This window comes from Staurois parvus, unplaced genomic scaffold (genome assembly GCF_062004578.1).
Source record: "Staurois parvus isolate SC_StPar_1 unplaced genomic scaffold, SC_StPar_1.0 ptg000261l, whole genome shotgun sequence".
NCBI classification, from domain to species: Eukaryota; Metazoa; Chordata; class Amphibia; order Anura; family Ranidae; genus Staurois; species Staurois parvus.
Genome location: NW_028318057.1, coordinates 205,513 through 227,627, shown reverse-complemented (window position 1 = coordinate 227,627; position 22,115 = coordinate 205,513). Strand labels below are relative to the sequence as shown.

At 44.2% G+C, this 22,115-nt stretch overlaps 1 protein-coding gene across 1 annotated transcript in view; it reads left to right on the top strand.

Moving 5' to 3' along the window:
• Nucleotides 1-22,115, top strand: part of CNTN2 (contactin 2) — a 159,064-nt gene that overhangs the window by 29,471 nt on the left and 107,478 nt on the right. The window contains exons 2-3 of the mRNA XM_089681118.1: nt 9,554-9,612; nt 18,303-18,447. Of these exons, the coding sequence (XP_089537244.1) occupies nt 9,561-9,612; nt 18,303-18,447 (197 nt within the window). The 5' untranslated portion in view covers nt 9,554-9,560. The remainder of the gene's footprint in view (nt 1-9,553; nt 9,613-18,302; nt 18,448-22,115) is intronic.

Here is a 22,115-nt window from a genome sequence, read left to right as displayed (position 1 = left end):
GAGTGGCGAAGCGTAAGCAGCTTAAATTGAAGGCCATACAGAGGCCTATGTTAAAAAGTCCCCCCAGCAGCAGTGTGGGGAGACGACTATCAAGAGTCCAATGGCAGAGTGGCGGAGCAGAAGCAGCTTCAATTGAAGAAGAAGAGGATGAGGATGAAGAAGAAGAAGAAGAAGAGGATGAGGATGAAGAAGAAGAAGAAGATGAGGATGAAGAAGAAGAAGAGGATGAGGATGAAGAAGAAGAAGAAGAGGATGAGGATGAGGAAGAAGAAGAAGAAGAGGATGAAGAAGAAGAAGAGGATGAGGATGAAGAATAAGAAGAAGAAGAAGATGAGGATGAAGAAGAAGAAGAAGAAGAAGAAGAAGAGGATGAGGATGAAGAAGAAGAAGAAGAGGATGAGGATGAGGAAGAAGAAGAAGAAGAAGAAGAAGAAGAGGATGAGGATGAAGAAGAAGAAGAAGAAGAAGATGATGAGGATGATGAAGAAGAAGAAGATGAGGAAGAAAAAGAAGAAGAAGAAGAAGAAGAAGAAGAAGAGGATGAGGATGAAGAAGAAGAGGATGAGGAAGAAGAGAATGAGGATGAAGAAGAGGATGAGGATGAAGAAGAAGAAGAAGAGGAAGAGGATGAGGATGAAGAAGAAGAAGAAGAAGAAGAGGATGAGGATGAAGAAGAAGAAGAAGAGGATGAGGATGAAGAAGAAGAAGAAGAAGAAGAAGAGGATGAGGATGAAGAAGAAGAAGAAGAGGAAGAGGATGAGGATGAGGAAGAAGAAGAAGAGGATGAGGAAGAAGAAGAAGAAGAAGAAGAAGAAGAGGATGAGGATGAAGAAGAAGAAGAAGAAGAAGAAGATGAGGATGATGAAGAAGAAGAGGATGAGGATGAGGATGAAGAAGAAGAAGAAGAGGATGAGGATGAGGAAGAAGAAGAAGAGGATGAGGATGAGGATGATGATGATGATGAAGAAGAAGAAGAAGAAGAAGAGGATGAGGATGATGATGAAGAAGAAGAAGATGAGGATGAAGAAGAAGAGGATGAGGATGAGGATGAGGAAGAAGAAGAAGAAGAAGAGGATGAGGATGAAGAAGAAGAATAAGAGGATGAGGATGATGAAGAAGAAGAAGATGAGGATGAAGAAGAAGAAGAGGATGAGGAAGAAGAAGAAGAAGAAGAAGAGGATGAGGATGACGAAGAAGAAGAAGAAGAGGATGAGCATGAAGAAGAAGAAGAAGATGATGAGGATGAAGAAGAAGAAGAGGATGAGGATGAAGAAGAAGAAGAAGAAGAAGAAGAAGAAGAAGAAGAAGAGGATGAGGATGAGGAAGAAGAAGAAGAAGAAGAAGAGGATGAGGATTAGGATGAAGAAGAAGAAGAAGAAGAAGAGGATGAGGGTGAAGAAGAAGAAGAGGATGATGGTGAGGAAGAAGAAGAAGAAGAAGAAGAAGAAGAGGATGAGGATGATGATGATGAAGAAGAAGAAGAAGAAGAAGAGGAGGATGAGGATGATGAAGAAGAAGAGGATGAGGATGATGAAGAAGAAGAGGATGAGGATGAAGAAGAAGAGGATGAGGATGAAGAAGAAGAGAATGAGGATGAAGAAGAGGATGAGGATGAAGAAGAAGAAGAGGAAGAGGATGAGGATGAAGAAGAAGAAGAAGAAGAGGATGAGGATGAAGAAGAAGAAGAAGAAGAAGAGGATGAGGATGAAGAAGAAGAAGAAGTAGGATGAAAATAAGAAGAATTCCAGTACAGCAAAAAGTGTATCTGCAGAGAGCTCCGCTATTTCTGACAGTTCTCTGACAGTTCCTTCACATTTACAGCGGTTGAAACATTGTATCTATTTGTTTCCGAATAAAAACATCTGTATCCTAAATGGAAACAAATAGATACAATGTTTCAACCACTGTAAATGTGAAGGAACTGTCAGAGAACTGTCAGAAATAGCGGAGCTCTCTGCAGGGACACTTTTTGCCGGCTGTAGAAGGGATGAAAATCGGCCGATCGGGGAAAATTCGATTCGCGCATCCGAAGTTTGCTAATTTTCCTAATCGAATTTTTCCTAATATTCGAAACGAATTCCACTTCGCCAAGTTCGATTCGCTCATCTCTACCTGTATACATCAAAGTTCTGGTGAGTGCGCACCCATAAGAAGTGGTGGATGATTTTTAAAGACACATGCACCATTGCACTTTTGGCACAGGATGTTATCGTTTGAAGAACAATTCCTGTTGAAATTCTCGCTTATTTATACCCTTTTGAAAACATGATAATTATGGACTTTTTATCTCCACTTATTGCACAGATTGCACTTTAATACTAAATTGTGTATGCAATATTATTTCACTGGAATTATCATATATTTATTGATTGCATACGGAGATTATAGATTATTATTGATTGCATAATGCATGGTGTGCACTATCTATCTATCTATCTATCTATCTATCTATCTATCTATCTATCTATCTATCTATATATATATATATATATATAATTACATAAATTGTGAAAGCGCTGCACTCTTCAGATTTGTGATTAAGTTACCAGTTACCAGCTTATATTTTCTTGAAATATAAAAATCACTGATGATGTACACAGTAATCTGCAGCTTCAAATCATATCTCAGTTCAATAAAAGATGAAATTTCATTACTAGGGACGACAGAAGTTTGTTACTTCAATGTATATTAAATGTATATATCTGGATGTAACCTTAGAGGGAGAATATAAAATGTAGAGTATTTTTAAGTTTATATTACTATCTCCCACCAAATACCTTGTACAAACACACAGTCAATGTGGCCAGGTGCCAGTTCTCAGTGTGCTCATGGAGATGCAAAACCTGTGTGAGCTCAGTCCACCAATCCAATTCAATTGCCCTGATCTAAAGTGTGCCACAATCACTCACAGGTCAAGGGAGCACAGCATAAGCAGGCCTCTTTCCTGCACGGTGACCACCAAAGTAATCTTGGATTCTGGGACAGAACTCTTCACAACTGCATGCCCAAAAAATAGCATATTCCTTCCCTAGTTGATGATGTCAGAGGAGAGCCTGGCAACAGGGGCAACTGCAAGATGACAGCTGGACACCCATGATGACCTAAATGGGACCGGTATAGAGGGGGACTGCCGGTACCCTCTGTGACCCGGCTTATAGTTCAGTGGAACATTGCCAGTGCTGCACATATTTGGAATTTCCAAAGATATTTTTTAAAAATTTAGAGGCTAAGTTGTAGCTAACGAGGTAGCAAAAGTTTAAATGTGTCCTATATTTCCATTTTTATTTTAAACCTTATTTGGAGCTTATATTGTGTTTGTTTTCTGTGACAATATACATTTCAAAAACATTTGCACCAATATCTTTTGATGTACAGAACTTCCATCCTTTTTCCTCACTGTTTTATGGAAATTCATGTATGATGAATTTTCAGGTTTCTAACTTGATGCAGACTCCACCAGCTGTAACCTGTAAAATATCACTTCTGGGTAGATTAACCCTTTAAATACATTTATTTACTTCTCCATTTATAAATTACTGAACACAGACATTTATGGTAAATATTTTTACAGAGATCTTTCATTCATACATATACATTAATATTTATATTATTCATACACACACTCACATATACAATACGTTGTATCTATTGGTTGTTATTTTCTACAGTTTATTAATATGTTAGAGAAAGCAATCATTTTCTTGTGTACATATTAATATTTAAAAGTTATCTATTTTATGCGAAGACGTACCTCCTGAGACCCTGTCTGTACAGACAGTATGGCAACTTGCAAGCTAGACAATATCCTCCACACAGACAGCATCAACTCACCAATAAGACTCAGAAGTGGAATCCATTGTAGTCTGTTCCATGCTAGAACATTACATAAGATATCTTTGTAGAAGGTAAAATGACTTCTGTCTAAAGCCTTAGACAGCCTTTCTAGAAATTATCTTACGGAAAGAAAATGGAAATGAAACTAACTGGGAGTGAACTGAAGTAAAAAAGTTCAAAATATCTAACTACGGCTAAACCTTTTAACCTCGGAAACCACTAAGCAACTTATTCACTCCCTTGTTATATCTCGCCTTGACTATTGTAACTCCCTCCTCATTGGCCGACCTCATCGCAGGCTATCCCCTCTTCAGTCTATCATAAATGCTGCTGCCAGACTCATCCACCTTACTAACCGTTCTGTATCTGCCACCCCTCTCTGCCAATCCCTCCAGTGGCTTCCCATTGCTCAACGGATAAAATTCAAAACATTAACAATAACATATAAAGCCATTTATAACTCTGCCCCAAATTACATCAGCAATCTTGTCTCCAAATATCACCCAAACCGTACTCTCCGCTCCTCGAAAGACCTCCTGCTCTCTAGCTCCCTTGTCTCCTCCTCCCATGCTCATCTCCAGGACTTCTCCAGAGCTTCCCCCATCCTCTGGAACTCTCTACCCCAATTTATCAGACTATCGCCTACTCTGCTCACTTTTAGGCGATCTCTGAAAACCTATCTCTTCAGGGAAGCCTATCCTGCCCTCAGATAATAATGGAATCTTCTACTCTTCCTACCAGTCCATCCCCCACAGTAATTACCTTTTGTACCACTAACTCCTCCCTCCTAGATTGTAAGCTCCAAGAGCAGGGCCCTCCTATCCCTCTTGTATTGAACTGTATTGTTGCTGTATTGTCTCCCTTTATATTGTAAAGTGCTGAGCAAACTGTTAGCGCTATATAAATTCTGTATAATAATTATAATAATAAACCAACTAACAAACAAACAAGGGGGGGGGGGCTCAGAACATACCAAAACATAATAAATGGGGAAAAAAAGTCTGTTGTGGTAGCATAACAACAGTAAGTTCAAATGTAATTGTCTAGCACTAATTGCAATGCAGTTATTACCTTTAAAGTGTTGTGGATTCAAAAAGATATTGAAACAGAGATCTAGTTCAGTGTGTCAGCTAAACTCAGTCTAAATGCCTTTGTTGTTGAACTCCTTTCATACTCCTTTCACACTGCATTGTAAAAAGCCTATAAAGTCAAGGTCAGTACAAGGAAACAGTCCATTTCATAATCAGTATGAATTACTCAGGGACTTCCCTTGAGATTGTATCCATCTTCAATACATATACCAGATACTTACGGTAATGCTAACAGAGTTTTATATTTATTAAAGCTGAATTCCAAGCACAAAAACTATTATATAAAGTGTTCATTAGAAAAAAAACTGACAAACAGACTTGTAGAACAGTGTTCAGTTTTGTTGATGCCGAGATGAGTGAACTCTGGCACATGCACAGGAGTGATATCATCTTGGCTCGGCTGATGAAAATGGCTAAAGATTGAAACTGACCACCAAAGATGTTAGTGGCCGGCAGGGAGCTCTGAGACACTTTATGTGCACCAAATGCCTTTTTTGGGTAAAACTAAGGATCTGTTCAGAAGAGAGAGTAAAACAAGTTGTGCAGATCTTTGTACAGTAAAAGAAGTAATATATTAGTATGGTTGATGGTAGAACAAACTGCGTGAGCTTTGGACAGATCCTACAGTATATGTGTAGGATTGTGCCCATATGAATGTGACATTTCCGTTTTAGAAACATGGAGTAAAATGGAATTAAATTCATGCAGTTATTGATACCTCATGGTGAGTATTTTGATGACCCTGTATTGTATTGGTACTGGTAGATCATAGATTCAAAAATAGCATGCAATGCCAAGCTTCAGTTTCTAAAACAAGCAAAATATTTACTTGTATTAAAAGAGGTATAGACTCCAGATATATATATATATATATATATATATATATTTATCTATATATATATAATTTTACCCCTGTACAAGTCATTAGTAATACCTCATCTGGAATATGCATTTAGTTTTGGGCACCAGTTCACAAAAGAGATAGGAGAACTGGAGAAAGTGCAGAAAAGAATAACCAAACTGATAAGAGGCATTGCAAGGATTCAACCTATGTCTGTAGTCCCTGTCCTTGTTATTTTCACCCTCAGGCCTGGGAGAAATAAAGCTCCAGACACTGAAGTGTGCAAGCTAAATCTCTGAAAGTTTAATGCATGGTTATAGAGAACTCAGTAGGTGTTGCTTAATCTCAGGATGACCAATGAAACATTCCATTCTTATCAATATAGTTATGTGAAGAACAGAAACTGCAAATAGTTGAGGGATATCATATAAGGTAGTTCTGTTTACAGAAGTTAAACTAGTCTAAGAAAATGAGAGAGAAGTTACAAAACCGAAACTAACTGTTTACACGTCTAGAAATGGAGGCATTATACAACATGGATGCCAGTTAATAAGACATATTTCCTTACAGTTATCAAGGAGCTCAGCTATGAGTAAAGATTAGCTGAGCTGAATTTCTACTCTCTTGAGAAGAGGCAGCTAAGTGGGGATATGATCAACATGTTTAATTACTGTAAATAAGTGGTCCATATAGTGAACTTTGTTTTGAGTTATTCACTTTCAGGTCTTTACAGAGGAGAAGGGTGCATGCTTTACGTCTGAAGGAAAAGAGATTTACCCTCCACATATGGAAAGGCTTCTTCACAATAGGAGCTGTGAAAATGTGGAAAAGACTCTATCAAGAACTGGTTCTGACCAGCACATGAGATTGTTCTAGAAAAGAGCTGGATGCATTCCTAAATTTATAACTGGAAATGATATATAAAAGTTATAAGGTCAGGGATCCAAGGAATAGTCGATTGCCTCATGGAGGATCAGGAAGGAATTTTTTTTCTCCAATGGAACAATTGGCTCATGTTTTAAAGGGGTTTTTGCCTTCCTGTGGATCAGCTGTGGGTATAGGACAGTGTATATGGAGATTTTCTATTTGTGTATGTGTTTTTTATTATATTTTATTGGTTGAACTAGGTGGACTACTGTCTTTTTTCAACCTCACTATGTAATTATGTATTCTACTAACCACAAAGAGCTTATGTATCATTATGAATAATTTAGAATGTCATCTTCCAAAAGTGTGCACGCAACTTCCCTCTCCCATTCTGCCATATGGTAAGGTGAGCTAGGTGATATATATGAAAGTATGGTTTATAGACCGTGCAGAAGGAATGCATGGGGTCTTCTATTTGTATGTTGAGGGGTGAGAGATCGGTTTACACGACCTTTACATTGGAGGTTATGGTAAAAGTTCCCAAGTTGGAAGTAGGTCATCTGTTGTCCTGGAGAATAGGATAGGTCCTAAGTTAGAGACAGGAGTGGTCGCAGATCCCTGTTCATCAATGCTGTGAATATAGACGAGAGAGTATGGGAGGAACATTTAAACCATCTGGGGCAGAGTTGCCCTGGTGGATATTCCTGGGTTCCATAATATTTGGGTCATGGAGCCCACATAGGAGGAGACTGTGTGTATGGATGAGCGCATTCCATACACATAACATGGGGTGGGGCAGGCACAAAGAAAGAAATAGATGTATGCAATAGTGGGAAGTGAAAGGGAGAGGGGAAAAAATGTTCCCCACAGTCTATGCAGCACAGTTTATATTCTGCCATTGAATGTCCAGTCTTGGAGTCTTGTGAGTAAAAATAGTAATAGATACTAAAGTTCTGTGTGGGGTAGGCCTATTCCTCTATTCTGGGTCCGTTTGCTAAGTATGGTATAATGAAGTCTTGCCTGGTAAATTATTGATGCCTTGCCTGGGAAAATGGCCTATATGTATCACAGTAGAGAGGACTGCAGCATACTGAAAGAGGATTTCAACACTATGTATGGCTTGTAATATATTAAGAAGATGTGATAGGATGTCCATTTTGTAAAGAGCCATCCTACTGAACCAAGTGTGTTTAAGTTTGGCTTAATATTTTCATTTTTGTTAAATATGTGTCAACAATAATCTTTAATTCAGGTTATAGATGGTGTTTGATTTTCAAACCCAAATATTTAGGAGCCTTATGCTGCCAGGAGAAGAGGAAATTCCATTGGAGCTCTACGTGTGTCTGCAGGTTCAGAACTTGGAGGGTTAATTTGTATTTTTTGCCTGATTTCTAAAATTGAAAACCCTCCCCTCTCCTAAGACTACTAGCTCAGCACTCAGCATGTGAGCTAGTGGCATGTGAGCTGGTATTAGCATAGCAGCGGTCATATGCAGGACAGAAACTCACATGTCTACTATTGCTTCATGGGAAGGGTCTTTTTCTTTTTTTTTTTTACAGACAGTAGCACTGCTAGATTTTGCAAAACTAGTTTTTCACTTAGACGGAGCAGGTGCAAAGCCAAAATTATCCTTATACTTAGAGTTAGCTTTTTCTCCTCATGGCTCTGTAAATCAGGATTTAAAATCAGAAGGGCACTACTTGATATCTTTCAGTCTTTCATACTATCACTTGATATGCCCTTCTTTACATGTGATAAGTGATTTCATAGTCTAAAAATTATGTGAAGACAAATAACAAAAAACATGCAATGTGTCTCTGCAATACATGCACATTTGCCAGTGTTTTTTCCCTTTAAACATTCCACTGCCTGATCAATTTTTGTTTATTTTTTTACATGCATTCTACAGTATGCATTTTTAGACTTAAGATTACTTATAACCCCCAAAATATTATATGTTTTTTGAAAGTTGAGAAACTGTAGAATAAATGGATGGTGGATGCAATTTTTTATGTGGCACTATATTTGCATAGCTGTTTATCAAACCTATATTTTCGGTACAAAATACATGAAACTAATTTTAGTGCAAGCAAACACAATATAATCCCCATTTTTTTGTAAATTATAAAAGGTGATTCAGTGTTAAGTAAATGAGTACCAAATATGTCAGGCCTTAAAAACTGTGTGTTCCCAAAAATAGCAACAAACTACAAGCTGTAATTGATCTACTATTTACCATAGTCTGTCAGCTATGAACCTACAAGTGCTCAGAGCAGAGCGCTTCCAGGTTTACACTACAGAGGAGAGATGGAGTGTTGGATCTCTCCTCCAGTAGTACCCCTTACAATCCTGACAGATGTTTTGGGGTCCTGGGTTCCCTGGTGGAGTGAGAGGACCCAGGAACAACTGGGTGGGGGAGGGGGAAAGGTGGAGCACAGGGGGGACCTGCATTTATGTCATCTGTAGAAATGATCAGGCAGTTTTACAGCCACCAGTTTTACAGTAACCCTTATATAGCATGTGTCATCTGTAGAAGTGATCAGGCAGTTTTACAGCCACCAGTTTTACAGTAACCCTTATGTTATAGCATGTGATTCACACGTTGACATAAACATCATTTCAGGTAATAATACCACCCAGTATGCAAATCAGCGAAGCAACTAGTATTAAAAAAGGGCCACATTAAAGGTTTAATTTAACAATAATATGTCAATTTAATGTCTACTCTGTATAGATTGCTGTATTGTCAAACATTTGAATAAATCTGCTTTTGGTTAGATGTGATTTCTTTCTTTCTTTCTTTTTCTTTCTCTCTCTCTCTCTTTCTTCCTTTCTTTTCTTTTTTTCTCTTTCTCTCTTTCTTTCTTTCTTTCTTTCTTTCTTTTTTGAACTGACAACCTTTCATTCTTTTCTACTGCAGAATTACCATGCTGCATTCCTCTGCTTACTTCCTGTGTTTCCTACTTTTTCCCTATGCTGGTAAGTAGCATCTGCCTTCCATTCCCACTATCAATACCTTTTTTTCTTATTTCATATTACTTTGTGGATTTACCACCTTTTTTTTTAATACCACTTGATTCTTCAGTTCTTCTGTATAGCTTGTGTAAAAGTGTTTTTAGAATTAAACCATATAAAGCTCTGCTACCTTAAAGAATAAGTTGTTTGCAGGTAACAAAACTGTGCATTTACTATTTTTTTCCTTGGGAGCCTGTAAAGCATTGCACCCATGATCAGCAGATCATGGGTGCAATGTCAGGGTGCTGCAGACTGTCAATGTAGCCCTCTGCTCAATCCTCCGATACAGTCAGGAAGTTACTTCAGTCCAGGAAGAATCAATGAACTACGAGAATGCTCACCAGCACCATTGCAGTTCATTGAGAACAACAAGTTGTCATCTGCAAAGGCTGACGTTACTTGTAGGCATTCATTCACAGAACTCTGTGAAAGAAATGCCCGTAGCGAAAGAAAGAAGAAATAGCGCAGGGCATACATGACTAGGCCCAGAGTGGGGGAAGGAAGAGCAGAAAGGGTTAAGGTAGCTCCAGGAGGATTTTGTTATTGTTAGTGGGGGGTAGCTGATTGGTAGAGGTTGGTGTAGGTGGGGTTTTGCTGCACCTTAGGATGGGAGGTTCTGTGAGGGGGAGTCAGTTAGCTGGACGGCAAGAGTGTGAGCTTGGTGTCTGTTTAGCACACCTTGCTTCAGGCCACCTTTAGCCCTGCCATGGACAGCCTTTTGGCTCAGCTGCAGGAGGCAGCAGAGGACAGGGGGATGGACTGGCTGCAGAGCCGTGTCTCGGATCTCTTGCAGGATCCGGGCTCATGTCCTGCAGCAGGGGGGCGGGAGGGCCCACGTGCTCGGAGGTCTAGGCCTCCGGAACGCTTTAGCCCGGGCTCCCCCCCCCTCCCAGAGCTCAGCACCACCATGGGAGCCCCGCTCGGGCCCCTCCGGCTCCGCTTGCAGGGCGCTCCCTTGCCTCTGCTAGCGGGGAAGCCGGGAGGAATCCCCGCCATCGGCGGAGCTCAGTGGGCGGGGCCTCGTGCGGGGGAAGCCCCTCCCCCCCGCCCACACGGCATGGAGGCAGAAGCAGAATCTGCGGCTCCTCCACTGACAAGGTGCCGGTCAGGGAGGGAGCCCTGCGTGGGAGGCGCACAGCTGCGGCTGCCGGGCTGTCTCCTGTTGCGGCCGGCGGGCCCCCTGAGAAGTCTGGGGCTCCGGCTCTAGTGAGGCAGCAGCGTGGGATCGGCACTGGACGGAGTGCAGCAGGGAGTTCTGCGGCTGCTGGGCTGTCTACTGCTGCGGCCGGCGGGCCCCCTGGACGGTCTGGTGCTCTTGCTCCACAGCAGCATCAGCGGAAGACTGGAGCTGGGCGGAGGGCAGCTGGCAGTGCTGCAGGTCGGAGCCCAGGGACGGCGGTGAGCGTGTCTGGTGCCGGGAGGCGGAGTCGTGAGCGGCACAGACCAGCAGGACCCGTGGCTCCTGGGACCGGGAGGCCATCTGAACAGCGTGCGGAGGACGAGAGGTCGGAGGGCGAGCTGTCGGAACCCGATGCGGGGGCGACGGCTGGCCGCTCTACAACGGTGGATCGTGAGCACGCGGCTGAAGGGGCATCTCCTGGGCAGCCTGGTGAGTTACCTGTTCTGGGGTCTATCTCTTTTTCTTCTGCGTTACGGGACCTGCTGGGGGGTGGTAGGGCCGCTACGGTGGGCGCGGCCTCTGCGGCGTGCACTGTCGGCGTTCCCCCGTCGGGTATGGGTGGGGGTCTCGGTGATGTGATTTCCGGTTTGCGGGACCTGTTGCGGCGTCTTGAGTGGGGCGCCTGGGCCTGCTTCTGCGTGGCTCCCGCCGGATGGTGGGGAAGGTTTCGGGGTTCTTGTACAGGACAGCGGGGACGTGCGGCATCCGGGGGTCTCTTCTCCTCCGGGGTCTGGGCTAGGGGTTGTTCCGGCCACGACAGGTGATCGGGGTTCTGCGGCCCCCTCCGCGGTGTTGGGTGCAGATTCGAGGGTGTCCGGGCCTGTCGGCTTGGCGGACTCGACCAGGGGCGAAGTGTACGTGTGTTTTGAGGGCCCTTTGGGTGCGCATTTACAGTCGGAGGTACGGGAGTAGCTTTGGAGTGGGGAGTACGTTGATATATTCTCACTCTTGCCTTTGGAGCGTTTTCCTTTTGAAGGGTCCCGGGTTGACGAGAGTAGGCAGGTGGAAGCGGAGCAGCGGCGTTTTCGTTTTATCCCGCGTACCTTTGCAAATTGGTTGCAGGCGTTCGCGATCATGGCTAGTGATTAGGGAGGAGGCTCCTGAACATTGCTCGGCACTGTTCTGTTACCTTGATGCCCTTGGTGAGGCTCACGGGGTTTCTGGGGGTACTGCGTGGCTTCGGTACGTTGAGCAGTTTAGGCAGCGGAGGGCGGTTCGCCAGTCGTTGCGTTGGGATCATAAGGACGTTGGCCTCTGGATGCGACTCATGACACCGGCGAGGGCCCCTGGTTTGTTTTTTCAGAGCGGGGCCGGCGGTTCGTCCTTCCCGGGACAATCGGCCTCCAGGCGTCAGGGGTTCTTCTGGCAGTTCCAAGAGGGGACGTGTTGATTTGGTGGGTCTTGCCGTTTTAGGCACAAATGTTCCGGGTGCGGGGGCTCCCATCCCTTGTCGCGCTGTTTCCAGCGGGGTCGAGGCCTTTCCGGAGAGCATGCTGGTAAGAGGGACGACTCCGGTGCGAGTGGAAAGGATGGGGCTTTTCTTAAAGAGGTATCCTGATCGCGCAGCTGCAGTGTTGCTGACGGCGGGTTTTTCGGAGGGTTTTCGCATCCCGTGTACTTTGACTTTGATTCCTCCCTTAGCTCGGAATTTGCGGTCGGCCTTGCAGCATGAGGAGGGGGTTTCGGCTAAGTTGCGTAAGGAAGTGGGGTTGGGACGCATGGGGGGGTCCGTTTGCTTGCGCTCCGTTTTCGGATTTGGTTGTTTCTCCCTTGGGGGTTGTGCCCAAGAAGGAGCCAAATGCGTTTAGGTTAATTCACCACCTGTCCTTCCCTAAGGGGGGGTCGGTGAATGATGCTATTGATTCGGAGTCATGTTCGGTGTCTTACACGTCTTTTGATGTGGCTGTTTTCTGGGTCCGTCGGTATGGGCGCGGTGCGCTCATGGCGAAATCGGACGTTGAGTCAGCTTTTCGGCTGTTGCCAGTCCATCCGGACAGTTTTCGTTTTTTGGGTTGTCATTGGCAGGGCTATTTTTACGTTGATAAGTGCCTTCCTATGGGGTGTTCTATATCTTGCGCTTTGTTCGAGAGGTTCAGTTCATTCGTGGAGTGGGTGGTGCGGGATGTCTCAGGGGTGAATTCGGTCATCCAATATTTGGATGATTTTCTTTGCGTGGGTCCGCCAGATTCCGGAGTATGTGCAGTTTTGCTGGCCACTTTGCAACACTTTGCTGAACGTTTCGGGGTTCCTCTGGCGGTGGATAAGACTGTGGGCCCGGCTATGGAGATGACTTTCTTGGGCATTGTTTTGGATTCCGGCACGATGGAGTGCCGCTTGCCTGAGGTTAAGCTGGTGGCTCTACCAGGGGAACTACGTGGGGTGCTGGGGCAAGCGAAAAATTCAGCTGCGGGCCTTACAGTCGTTGTTGGGCAAAACTTCACTTCGCTTGTCGGATTCTGCCCATGGGTCGGGTGTTCTGCCGCCGGTTGGCGGCGGCGACGGCAGGGATTACCTCCCCTTTACATTTTATTCGGTTGACTCGGGATCATCGGGAGGACTTGCATTTGTGGCACACCTTTTTGGATTCGTTTAATGGGCGGGCTCTCTGGATGTCTGGCCCTGTTAGCAATTTTGACTTGGAATGGTTCAGGGACGCGGCGGCGTCGGCGGGCTATGGGGCTTTTTCCAGGGTTGATGGAGTACGGCCTCGTGGCCAGCTTCCTGGCGGGAGGCGGGTTTTCTTCGCAACTTGGTGTTGTTGGAACTTTTTCCGGTGTTGGCGGTTGAGGTTTGGGGAGAGGATTTTCGAAATCTAAACGTGCGTTGTCACTGTGACAATTTGGGGGTGGTTCAGGTCATCAATCGGGTCTCAGCTTCTTCACGACCGGTGGTGGCCTTGCTTCGCCATTTAGTGTTGCGTTGTCTGCGTCTGAATGTTTTTCTCCATGCGGTGCGTCTCCCTGGGGTTGATAACACCGTGGCTGACGCTTTGTCTCGCTTTCAGTGGGACAAATTCCGAGAGGTGGCGCCGGCGGCGGAGCAACACGGGGTTCCTTGTCCCGACGGGCTGTGGGAGATTGCCTTGGAGTCCTTGCGAGCTGGATCCGGCGTTCGGTGAGTGAGGCGACTTGGTCTGCATACTCTAGGGTCTGGTGGGAGTGGCTGGATCTGCTACAGCGGGTTGAGATTGATCCCTGGGGGCCGGAGGTGTTTTTGGCGGTATTGTACTTTGTGGCGCGGAATTTTGAGCGGGGGGTGTCGGCTGCTGCGGTGGATCGCCGACTGGCGGGTTTGGCATTCTTCTTTAAGTTGCAAGGGTGTCAGGATTTCACTGAAGATTTTTTGGGTTCGGCAGGCTCTCCGGGGTTACCGGAGCGCTCATCGATGTAAGGATTCTCGTCGTCCGGTGTCTTTTGAGTTGTTGGGGTCTTTGTTTGTGCATTGGTGGTCTGTGTGTTCTTCGGACTTTGAGGTGTGCTTATTTCGGGCGGCTTTTGCGGTAGCCTTTTTTGGGGCGTTGCGTATTGGGGAGCTCGTTAGCCCGTCCAAATCGGTTCTTGGGGGGTTATTGGTGGATGAAGTCAGGTGCTTCGGTGAATGGGTGGAGGTGCTGGTACGTCGGTCTAAGACGGACCAATTGGGACGTGGTGGTCGGGTGCGTTTTTTCGTTCTTCCGGCTTCGCTGGTGTGCCCAGTGCGGGCGGTTCAGGAATTTTTGTCCCGTCGTCCAGTGGGGCATGGGTGTTTTTTTCAGGCACGCTGAGCGGGAGCTGGTGCGAGATGTCAAGCTGGACTTTCTTCAGTTGCGGCGGGCTTATCCGGGGATGGTGGTGGTGTGGTCCGACATTGTCGCCCGTGCCTCTTGGCGTTGGGCGCGGTCGGTAGAGAGGCTCAACAAGGCTCGGATTAAGGCTAACAGAGAGGTGGGGCGTTTCTTTAGTCACCATGAGGGGTTGGTGGTCTGGCGCTTGGAGTTGGAGGTGGATACTTGGCGGTATCTCAGGTGCGATGGGGTACATTTGAATGCGGTTGGGACGGATTTATGGTCCCTGGATCTGCAGGATGGCATGCAGCGGGCTGTTCGTTTGTGGCGTGGCACGCATGGGTAAGGGCTTACCCAGCGTGCTGTGGCGGTTGTTGGTCTTTGGAGGCGGTTCTTATTTGGAAGGTAAACAACAATGGTGTGGGACCCATCCGTGGTATGGGATGCCCGGGGACATTCCCAGTTAACCAAGGTTTAACTGGAAGGTGGTGGTGCTGCACTGCGGACGGTATGGTTGTCTCCGAGCTGGTTGGTTGCGGCTGGAGGCCTAGTGTATATGGTTGTCCGCAGGTGCATTTCGGATCGTTTTGGGGTGCCTTCGAAGACCAACAACAATTATGTGGGTTTCTGTTATAAGGAATGGTTGGTGTATTGTAACTTGAGTTGTTATAAAAGGCCATGTTGGCCATTTACTCCAAAATTGGTGTTATGTCTTTTGTTAGTATAATTGGTTAAGGGGAAGGGGGTTGGTGCGGAACGGTAATGGTGGTAATGGGGAAGTGGACGAGCCTATCTCTGGTGCAATAGTCAAGAAATGCCCGTAGCGAAAGAAAGAAGAAATAGCGCAGGGCATACATGACTAGGCCCAGAGTGGGGGAAGGAAGAGCAGAAAGGGTTAAGGTAGCTCCAGGAGGATTTTGTTATTGTTAGTGGGGGGTAGCTGATTGGTAGAGGTTGGTGTAGGTGGGGTTTTGCTGCACCTTAGGATGGGAGGTTCTGTGAGGGGGAGTCAGTTAGCTGGACGGCAAGAGTGTGAGCTTCCCTCCCGCCCTCCCTGTTTGGGTGAGTTTTGGGTCCCTCCAGGTAGAGGGGGGGATTATGTTGGTTCATGGGCGGTTGTTGGTCTTTGGAGGCGGTTCTTATTTGGAAGGTAAACAACAATGGTGTGGGACCCATCCGTGGTATGGGATGCCCGGGGACATTCCCAGTTAACCAAGGTTTAACTGGAAGGTGGTGGTGCTGCACTGCGGACGGTATGGTTGTCTCTGAGCTGGTTGGTTGCGGCTGGAGGCCTAGTGTATATGGTTGTCCGCAGGTGCATTTCGGATCGTTTTGGGGTGCCTTCGAAGACCAACAACAATTCTGTGGGTTTCTGTTATAAGGAATGGTTGGTGGCGGTTGTTGGTCTTTGGAGGCGGTTCTTATTTGGAAGGTAAACAACAATGGTGTGGGACCCATCCGTGGTATGGGATGCCCGGGGACATTCCCAGTTAACCAAGGTTTAACTGGAAGGTGGTGGTGCTGCACTGCGGACGGTATGGTTGTCTCCGAGCTGGTTGGTTGCGGCTGGAGGCCTAGTGTATATGGTTGTCCGCAGGTGCATTTCGGATCGTTTTGGGGTGCCTTCGAAGACCAACAACAATTATGTGGGTTTCTGTTATAAGGAATGGTTGGTGTATTGTAACTTGAGTTGTTATAAAAGGCCATGTTGGCCATTTACTCCAAAATTGGTGTTATGTCTTTTGTTAGTATAATTGGTTAAGGGGAAGGGGGTTGGTGCGGAACGGTAATGGTGGTAATGGGGAAGTGGACGAGCCTATCTCTGGTGCAATAGTCATGAATGATGCAGACATGTGGGCAGAGCCCTGTGCGGTTGCGCTTTCTTTTCAAATTTTGACAGCGGGTGCAGGGAGAAGATTGCAAGCCCACTGTCACAGGGTGAGGGGGATCAGGGGGAGAGCTGTAGGAGTGTTCCCTAAAAAACAGGTGGAACATGTAACATGTTCCTGAAGGTCAACTTATCCTTTAAATCTTTCACCTTAAACTTTCTCTAGTGCTGCCACCACCACAGTTATTGTGGCAAGGCAGTCAAATGTCAAAAACAAGCTCAAGATGCATTAGCTTGTTCTAAATTGCCTTTGCTGCCACACCCCATTTCCAGTTTCTGTTCACTAATCTCCTGTATAAAGTGCACTCACAAGCACACAGCTCTAATGGTAACCAGACTGATAAGAGGCATAGAGGAGATCAGCTATGAGGAAAGATTAGAGGAACCAAATGTATTCTCTCTTGAGAAGAGGAGATTAAGGGGGGATATGATCAACATGTATAAATACATCAGTGGTTCATATAGTGAACTCGGTGTAGAGCTATTCACCCTGAGGTCATCACAGTGGACAAGGGGGCACTCTTTACGTCTGGAGGAAAAGAGATTTAATCTCCAAACACAGAAAGGTTTCTTCACAGTAAGAGCTGTGAAAATGTGGAATAGACTTCCTCAAGAGTTGGTTCTGGCCAGCTCAGTGGATTGCTTTAAAAAAGGCCTGGATTCTTTCTTAGATACATAGAATATAACTGGATACTAACATTTATAGGTAAAGTTGATCCAGGGAATATCCGATTGCCTCTCGGGGGATCAGGAAGGAATTTTTTCCCCTGCAGGAGTAAATTGGATTATGCTTTTTGGATTATAACTTTGTTCTGTTTTTAATGGTTGAACTGGATGGACTTTTGTCTTTTTTCAGCCAGACTACCTATGTAACTATGTAACCTGCGGGTTCAGAATTCTAATATATCTAATCTCTCTACACACCTGTCTCTCTCTGGGATCTAAACCAACATTGTCTGATTGTAGGTTACATCTCATCCATTTTTATCCCTGCAACCATTTGTCTGTATATGCACAAAGTGTCATCGAAGCATGCTATGCAACCTACATAGCAAGTAAAAAGTTACTGTGAACTGAATATCTCTCATAATCAGAACTGGATTTATTCTTCCTACCCTTCTAGGCTAGTTGTCTTGTGCCCATCCATTCATCCAGTCAATTTCTGTATCATACCATAGGCATAAACGACACTCAAAGCTGGGGCAAAATGTTGATAGAAACATTTTTCCCACAAATAATCTTTATTAGTAACTAGGAGAGTAAGAGAAAATGTCATTTAATTCTGCTAGCAGTTCAGCTGTAAATGTATGAACCCAGAATTGGTTAACTGTATGCACAACACATTCTTCCAAAAACAAAAGCGCACAAACTGTAGAAATACAGGAACAACGAGAGCCCAACTAGATGACAACTGCAGCCACGATGGCTGTTTGGAATATTTTATTATACGTGAAAACATGTTACTGACAGCCAACATGTGGATGTGTGGATAGCCAGGTGATGCCCATGGCAGCCCTTTCACCTTATAGCTTCTACTGGCTATACAATCTGCTCCTGCTCACAATATCTGAGTGTGGCATATAGTGTTTTATTATTTTTCCATTTTTTGGGAAAAATAACTAACTGTTGGAGGCTTTGTCTGAGAAAATAATTCCCATCTGAAGATGTGAATGCATGCAAAGCAATATGCAAAATGTCACCAGGATGTAAACATGACACAGAAAATGTATATATCTGCCTTGCAAAGAATCAGTTTACTAATCTCTGGTTATGATTTTAATTTAATCAGTTCTTTAAATTTTGACAAGGAATTTCTCTTTCAGCCTTACAATCTGCCAAAGGACCAGCTGAAGGATATGGTCCAGTATTTGAGGAACAGCCCCAGAACACATTGTTTCCAGAAGGTTCAGCTGAAGAACAAGTAACCCTCTCCTGTCGTACTCGAGCCATTCCCCCTGCCAGCTACAGGTATCATTTAAAGAGTATGTATGCAATGCATCCCTAGCTGTGATATAAAATATTAGAGAATTGGAATATACAGTCAGGTCCATAAATATTGGGACATCGACACAATTCTAAAATTTTTGGCTCTATACACCACCACAATGGATTTGAAATGAAACGAACAAGATGTGCTTTAACTGCAGACTGTCAGCTTTAATTTGAGGGTATTTACATCCAAATCAGGTGAACGGTGTAGGAATTACAACAGTTTGCATATGTGCCTCCCACTTGGTAAGGGACCAAAAGTAATGGGACAGAATAATAATCATAAATCAAAATTTCACTTTTTAATACTTGGTTGCAAATCCTTTGCAGTCAATTACAGCCTGAAGTCTGGAATGCATAGACATCACCAGACACTGGGTTTCATCCCTGGTGATGCTCTGCCAGGCCTCTACTGCAACTGTCTTCAGTTCCTGCTTGTTCTTGGGGCATTTTCCCTTCGGTTTTGTCTTCAGCAAGTGAAATGCATGCTCAATCGGATTCAGGTCAGGTGATTGACTTGGCCATTGCATAACATTCCACTTCTTTCCCTTAAAAAACTCTTTGGTTGCTTTTGCAGTATGCTTTGGGTCATTGTCCATCTGCACTGTGAAGCGGCGTCCAATGAGTTCTGAAGCATTTGGCTGAATATGAGCAGATAATATTGTCCGAAACACTTCAGAATTCATCCTGCTGCTTTTGTCAGCAGTCACATCATCAATAAATACAAGAGAACCAGTTCCATTGGCAGCCATACATGTCCACGCCATGACACTACCACCACCATGCTTCACTGATGAGGTGGTATGCTTAGGATCATGAGCAGTTCCTTTCCTTCTCCATACTCTTCTCTTCCCATCACTCTGGTACAAGTTGATCTTGGTCTCATCTGTCCATAGGATGTTGTTCCAGAACTGTGAAGGCTTTTTTAGATGTCGTTTGGCAAACTCTAATCTGGCCTTCCTGTTTTTGAGGCTCACCAATGGTTTACATCTTGTGGTGAACCCTCTGTATTCAGTCTGGTGAAGTCTTCTCTTGATTGTTGACTTTGACACACACACACCTACCTCCTGGAGAGTGTTCTTGATCTGGCCAACTGTTGTGAAGGGTGTTTTCTTCACCAGGGAAAGAATTCTTCGGTCATCCACCACAGTTGTTTTCTGTGGTCTTCCAGGTCTTTTGGTGTTGCTGAGCTCACCGGTGCGTTCCTTCTTTTTAGGAATGTTCCAAACAGTTGTTTTGGCCACACCTAATGTTTTTGCTGTCTCTCTGATGGGTTTGTTTTGTTTTTTCAGCCTAATGATGGCTTGCTTCACTGATAGTGACAGCTCTTTGGATCTCATCTTGAGAGTTGACAGCAACAGATTCCAAATGCATATAGCACACTTGAAATGAACTCTGGACCTTTTATCTGCTCATTGTAATTGGGATAATGAGGGAATAACATACACCTGGTCATAGAACAGCTGAGAAGCCAATTGTCCCATTACTTTTGGTCCCTTACCAAGTGGGAGGCACATATGCAAACTGTTGTAATTCCTACACCGTTCACCTGATTTGGATGTAAATACCCTCAAATTAAAGCTGACAGTCTGCAGTTAAAGCACATCTTGTTCGTTTCATTTCAAATCCATTGTGGTGGTGTATAGAGCCAAAAATGTTAGAATTGTGTCGATGTCCCAATATTTATGGACCTGACTGTACCAAGGTGTTTTCTAACAATATAATAGAACAAGACCACTAATAGAATTAGTAATAAATTTGCACTTTATCATATGGAAAACAGTTCACATTCATTGGAACAAACTGTAGCTCTATATTCCCTTTATTTTTCATGAATTAGCTGAATTTATTGCATGCACCTTAAATCATTGAAGTGTGGAATATTTTGAGAGTAAAAGCTGATTTAGAAAGATTATTAACCACTTGCCCTCCTGATAATTTACCCCCCTTCCTGACCAGGCCATTTTTTGCCTTATGGTGCTGCGTTAATTTAACTGATAATTGCGCTGTCATGCGACGCTGCACCCAAATAAAATTTGCATCCTTTTTTTTCCCACGAATTGAGCTTTCTTTTGGTGGTATTTGATCGCCTGTGTGTTTTTTATTTTTTGTGCTATAAAAAAAAAAGACTGACAATTTTGAGAAAAAAACTATATTTTTTACTTTTTTCTATTAACCTCCTCGGCGGTATGATTCTTTCCGATTTTTTTGTGCTGAAAGCGGTACCATTTTTTTGCATGGAAATATGTAGTTTTTTTATTGTAGGCTGTAATTTTTAGGAATAACTCACTGAAATCTGTACGAACAAGAGTCTAGTAAACATTCCGGATATGATAAAACTTGAAACACAAAATCATAAATTATAATTTAATAAATAATCATAAAAAATAATAATATTATAATAATAAATTTAATTCAATAATATAATCAAACCAAAAACACTGAAATTTGAAATACAGAGGCAAATTCGCACATCGCTGAGCAAAGTCGCAAAATCGTTTTCAGTGTCTGATGATGAATTTCCCCACAAATCCTTATCACTCAATTTTGCAAGTGGTTCTAATTTACTATTGCTGTTCTAAAACCGCTTTTGACGTAAAGGGACGCTTTTTGGACGCCATGGACTTTTCTAAGTTTCCAGGCAGAAAGAACAGTCAAAATGCAGGCAGGGCACAGGACAAAGCAGTGGGGACAAAATGTATGTGAAATGCATTGAAACAGCAATGACAGCAAAAATGAAATTTTTTAAAAATTTAAATTTTCCCGCCGGTTCCGGCGCCCGTACGTCCCGACATCACAGGGACCGGAACATGGAACCCGGATGCCGGCATCGGCTGGAGGAGATGGCCGGGAACGCTGCAGGGGACACATTGCGGGAGCGAAGGACAAGGTAAGTGCTGCAGGGACTCCCTGAGCAACGCCGCATGGTAAGCCCGAGTGTAGCTCGGGGTTACCGCTCTTGGTATTGAAATTTTACCCCGAGCTACACTTGGGAAAACTGCTCAGGAGGTTAAACATGTCCAGTAAAATTATTTTAAAAATCAAATTTTGTCATAAATTTAGGCCAAAATGTGTTCTGCTACATGTCTTTGCTAAAGAAAATCTTAGTATGTGTAAATTAATTGGTTTACGTGAAAGTTATAGCATTTACAAATGTCAGTATATATATTGGGATTTTTTTTTTTTTCACTAGTAATGGTGGTGATCAGCCACTTATAGCGGGACTGCAGCAGAGATTCTGACACTGGGGGGAACTGACTTGGTGTCACTGACATCCCCAGTGACTCCAATACAGTGATCAGTGCTAAACAAAAGCACTGACACTGTACTAATGGCACTGGGCAGGAAGGGGTTAACATGAGAGATGATCAAAGGGTTAACTCTGTGCTGGGTGTGTTTTACTAGGGGCGGTGTCAGTGGGCTTCACTGTAAGCACACTGCTTTGGATGGCTGTGCTGTGCACAGCCATCCAAAGCAGTGTGCTCAAGCTGACAGGGAGGAGAACTGTAAGTAAACAAAACAGTTTTCCTCCCCATCGGAGGTACTTGGTAATCAGTAGGCACTGGTGAGTAATCACCGGCCAAGTCCCGGTGATTGACAGCCGTGGTCGCGAATGGCAGCACGGGTAAGGCTGCATGCCCCCTACC